The sequence below is a fragment of the Anopheles aquasalis genome, chromosome 2 (genome assembly GCF_943734665.1).
Source record: "Anopheles aquasalis chromosome 2, idAnoAquaMG_Q_19, whole genome shotgun sequence".
In the NCBI taxonomy this organism is placed as follows: Eukaryota; Metazoa; Arthropoda; class Insecta; order Diptera; family Culicidae; genus Anopheles; species Anopheles aquasalis.
This window is the reverse complement of record NC_064877.1, coordinates 22,405,001-22,410,000: the sequence shown is the minus strand read 5'-3', so window position 1 is coordinate 22,410,000 and position 5,000 is coordinate 22,405,001. Positions and strand designations below refer to the sequence as shown.

General features: G+C 46.4%; 1 protein-coding gene across 1 annotated transcript in view; it reads left to right on the top strand.

The window, feature by feature from the left end:
- Window positions 1–1,510: 1,510 nt before the first annotated feature.
- The window catches only part of LOC126570344 (allatostatin-A receptor-like), a 60,895-nt gene continuing 57,405 nt past the window's right edge, over window positions 1,511–5,000 (top strand). The window contains exon 1 of the mRNA XM_050228038.1: window positions 1,511–2,740. Coding sequence (XP_050083995.1) covers window positions 2,180–2,740 — 561 coding nt within the window. The 5' untranslated portion in view covers window positions 1,511–2,179. The remainder of the gene's footprint in view (window positions 2,741–5,000) is intronic.

The window sequence follows — 5,000 nt, the reverse complement described above, 5'->3', positions numbered from 1 at the left end:
AAAATAAAGGTATTAGGGGAGGGGAGAGGGGGAGTTTTCTGCTCTAGACTTGTATTTATAATTTTTGAACTGTTTTCCCACCTATCCCCCTTTCTGTAACATTAATTTTCGATTTAAAGTTTTGAGCGTGTTAAAAAAGCGCAAAAAATCAGGCACTTAGTAAGAAGGGGTGCTAAAAGTAAATTTTTACTGATTGATTTAATAATTGATCAATAAATTTTACATAGAGCATGTTAGACTGGTCAGTAGACAAGTGATCAATTTATTTTTCGATTTGCTCTGATACATGATCCTAAACCTAATTTTGGATGGAATAAAGTTATAAAAACTGCTAATTATTTGAGAAAGATTGCATGAACATGGTTTAGCCTTTTGTTATTTCACTTTTACTATTCGTCGTTGTATTTCTAACGAGATTTTGGCTCGTCCTTTTTGGCGCGAACGGGGAAAACAAGCAGAAAAGCGATACTTGTTCTTTTAATATTGTGAACTTCTTATCGTATAGCTGAACGTGGAGCTGTATTTGCTGCTAGTATAGATACAAGGTAGGGACAGTAGTAAATTGAAGCGCAATGTAACGACTGAGTGGAGCGCAATGAACCACTGAGTAGTAAATGGAGGCGCCAGTATCGCATGTGAAGAAACCAGATTGATAGAATGTCACAATGCATTTGTCCATTTATCTGACTGCGGCGGAATGCTTGTAGCTGTTACATTTCGTGACCGACGAGCGAAACGTGCTGCAGTAGACACGCTAGTGCGTGACGAAGAAAAACGAAACGAGAATGAAAGTGGCACGTCTCAAGCAACTTCCGGCCAAAGGCTTCCCATTTCAACCGATCTTCCTTATGGCCGTGCCGGTAATGTATGCTGCATCGTGGGGGGGGGGGGGGACAGTAGCCCAGAGCACCCTAGCTCATCACATAAGTAAGAACGCGTGGCAGAATGGCTTCATTCATAGATTGAAAGCGAATCGTGCACACGTCCGGTATTCCCTGCTAGCATGCACTGTTCATGCGTTTCCGAACAAATCGTACTTCCCATCCACTGCCAACACCAGTTGATTCTTGGCGAGTGCCAGTATTTCCGGCTCGTTTAGAAGTGGCAGACTACTCAGTATAGTCACGAACGTGCTCCTCGAACGCTCGTGCTCACTCTCACTCTCGCTGAGAACGGCGTGTCGGGCTCTCGTGCCAGATCTTCAACATATTTGGTATATGTTTTGTTCTGCATCCCGTTTCTTGCCTGTCTTGTAACGCCTTACTACAACGATGCTCTCGGACGTATCATCTTGTCTGCAGACCGAAGACGACATGAGTGCGAGAAATCCGTCAAGAAGCATCCACTGTTGACGGGAATCTTTAAGCCTGTTACGTTCGCCTCCGCCAACGAGCTCGTGTTCCGAGTATACTCGCTGGTGCTCCGAGTATACTCGCCTCGTAGTGTTCGCTTCGTTTCTTTGAGCTTCATTCACTTCGAAACCGCGTTCCGTATCGGACGTACTGTCCCGGTCTTTGCTCTAGGTAACCGTTAACGACGTGTTTTGCGAGAGTTCAAGGGTTGTTGCAAGTTCGCGAACCGCGAGCTGCGAGTGGTTTGGGTCGCGCCCGTGTTTGTGAAAAGAGTCTGAACTTTGAGTGCGTTTTTTCGCGTTGACTGAAATAGTAAACAGTTGTTTAACTTTTTTTTCTAAAATTTGTCATAACGTCTTTCATTTGAGCAACTTATTGTACAAACCAGGCACCGAATGATCGCATGGTTCGCAGGAGATGAAACTCGTTAACAACGAGGTCCACTGGTGATAAAATATGGCACATCCGGTAGTGAACGTTGTCTGCATGGTGCACAAGTTACGACGGCTGGTCATCATCATCAACTGATCGTTGAAAGAAGGTGTGACTTTTGATTTTCTTCGTTATTGCTTTCCCGATTTTTTACACAAAATACATCGTGGTGTTACTTAGAAAACACTGAGCAAGGAGATACGCTAGGCGATCGCATAATGCCGATGAGTAAATTGAAACCGTCGCAGTCTCATTAGTTACAATAGCAATGGTGCTGGATAAATGTGCGTAGTGCTTGTGAACACGAGTTGTCGCTCGTCGTGGTCCGGTGGTGAGGTGAAATGGTGGTGATATTTCAATCGCAAATTGGCCAATCGTAGGGAAACGAATTGAAAATGAATAAAATGGTGGTTACCGAGAACTTCACCCAGCTGCTGGTGGATGCAGCGAGCCGCGCCAACCTATCGGCGTACAGTACTGATGCGGGCCCTGTCGTCTCGCATGACTCCGAGATAGCGTCCATCGTGTCGAAGATCGTCGCCATACTGTTCGGTTTCATCGGTATTACGGGGCTGCTGGGCAATGCGATGGTTGTGCTCGTTGTGCTGTCCAACCCACAGATGCGATCGACCACCAATCTGCTGATTATCAACCTGGCGATCGCGGACCTGCTGTTCGTGGTGTTCTGCATCCCGTTCACTGCCACCGATTACGTGCTGGATTCGTGGCCCTTCGGTGACCTCTGGTGCAAGATCGTACAGTATCTGATCGTGGTGACGGCACACGCCAGTATCTACACGTTGGTGCTAATGTCCTTGGATCGCTTCCTGGCCGTTGTGCATCCGATCGCCAGCATGGTGATACGGACGGAGCGAAACACCGTCCTGGCGATCACCGTGCTGTGGATAGTCATCATCACCACGGCACTGCCGGTGCCCTTTGCGCACGGCGTTAGCGTAAGTAGTTACTCGTTGCTGTGGTTTTGAATGAACGGAATGCAGACTCTCATGCCATTCATGTTTTGCCTTGCCTTGCTTCGTTCGCTCTTTCGGTGTTCCAGCTGGTTGAGTTTCGATACCCCGCGGTTCGATTTTATTAGCCAATAATTCCACCCACAAGCGTCAACGGCAGTGGTTAACATGCAGCGTGGACGACGATGGGCAGATAGGGAGCAAGATAAGGGCAAAACATTGCCAATCGAAATCAAACATAATGATTGTCATAGGCATCAGGTGGTCGCCGTGCGTCGCAAATCGATAAACATGCCGGGAGTACAGCCTGGCACGCTGCACTGCGCACTAGGCGGAAGAGACGGTTTCGCCGCGTTTTTTTCGTTCACTTCCGCATCCCTTTCCCTCAGGAAGGAGGGGGGACCATGCCATTGCTGAATGGCGGCACGCGCTGAGTGCTGTAAGTGGTTGTTGTTTTATTGTTTCAGCTGTTACGCTTGTAACCATTCGGCGAGGAAAACAAGCATTTCATCATCGCCGCACAAGCAGCGTCACCCCGAGTGACCTGTGGATGTGTGACAAGCGGTGACGAGACTGCAGCTCGGCTTGACAGGTGCCATCTGCCGCCCAAAACGGCGAGAGCCCTGTTAGGAATACAATAAACGTGTACCGACCGCACCGAGCTCACCAAGGATGAGATGACAAGGCACCGCAATCGCGCTTGTTACGCACTGGCTGTGTCATAGACGGACCAGGGATCCGTGTATCGATGATAGTACGAGGCAACAATAGCGCAACATCAATTCCCCACGCCACCGAGTTGACAGGGCGTGTGAAGTGTCCATGGGGAACGGACGACGGGCTGTGCCCTCTCCCTCGTTGCGGGCTTGTTCGTGGAATGTAATCCGTGGATAATGCCCATAGCATAGCCGAAACACCCCTCCCACCTGGCACGAGTTCTGCCATTGGGCAGCCCGATTCGGAGATAAGGACGCCCAGTTCGCATGATACGCGGTGGTGTTGTTTCGTCGGATCTTTTTATTTTTTTTCGTTGAATTTCCACTGCACCACGACTGTGGCGGGCGCATAGCGTCTAAACGACGATGGCCAGCCAACGTTTATGAGGCAATAAATTGAGGCTATGCATTCCAGACTTTTTACGAGCCAGAAAATGGAATGAAATATTTCCTTTTTGCACCATTTTGCATGCTGTGGTTTAATATTTCAGCGACCGACATTAGTTTTAAAGGAAATCGCTTTATTTTTTTGCTGTTCCCTCCATTTATCACATTACCTCGGCCAACGGTTCGTCTGTAGGCTGTGGAAACAATGATGTACTTGAAAAACACAGCAAAGCGTGTTCAGCATAAATCGTTTGTTGCCTCTTTTTTATGCTAATGAAGCTTTTGCTTCTGCGATTATTATTGTATTGTAATTAAAACGAAGCATGAAAAACCATAACCGGAACAGGCATAGGAATAAAGTATAATAGAATGACAAAAACAATGCTATGATCAACTAACTAACAAGAATGAAACATATTAACTAGGGGTTTATGCTATGCAACAGCCAGAAACGGGCTGTAGTTGAAAGTATCAATCAATCCGCGGGACTATTCGCCACATAATTTGAAGGTGCACTGCTTTATTAAATTTGTCACCAAAGCCCAACTGAGAATGCTGTTCGTGGCCGGAGAGGTAAAGACAATTCCACAGCTAGTCGCCTCACCGGGAAAAACGAAATGGTGTAAACACGCCGAATTGCCGAAACTCGATGATGGAGGCGCCCTTCGAAATGGAGGCGCCAGGTAACCGGTAAATTTTTTTTACCGATTTTTAATAGTTTCAGGGGTATCTACTGAAATTAAAATGGCTAAATATCCCAGGGAACACTACTGTCATTGCAAATACATCACCAATTTTCAATGGCAACATTTGTTTAGAATAAAATTACATAGAACATAAAACATATGACCAAACTTCACATACATGTACACCATGAACATGGCCACGGGCCACACAAAATAATTTGGCTAGTCGCATGCAGCTCGCGGGTCACGAGTTTGAGAGCTTGGCAGTCTTTTGATTATGCTCTATTACAAACACGATCCTTAACGACATTAGAATGATCCAAATCAAACATTAAACCATACTTTCTTGTTAAATGTGACACGAGTAGCAAGGAATCCTTTCATCCTGCGCATGCACTCACATACTTCGACACACTTGTGTATAATCAATCTCTTCTTTAAGCATCTTTAATCTCG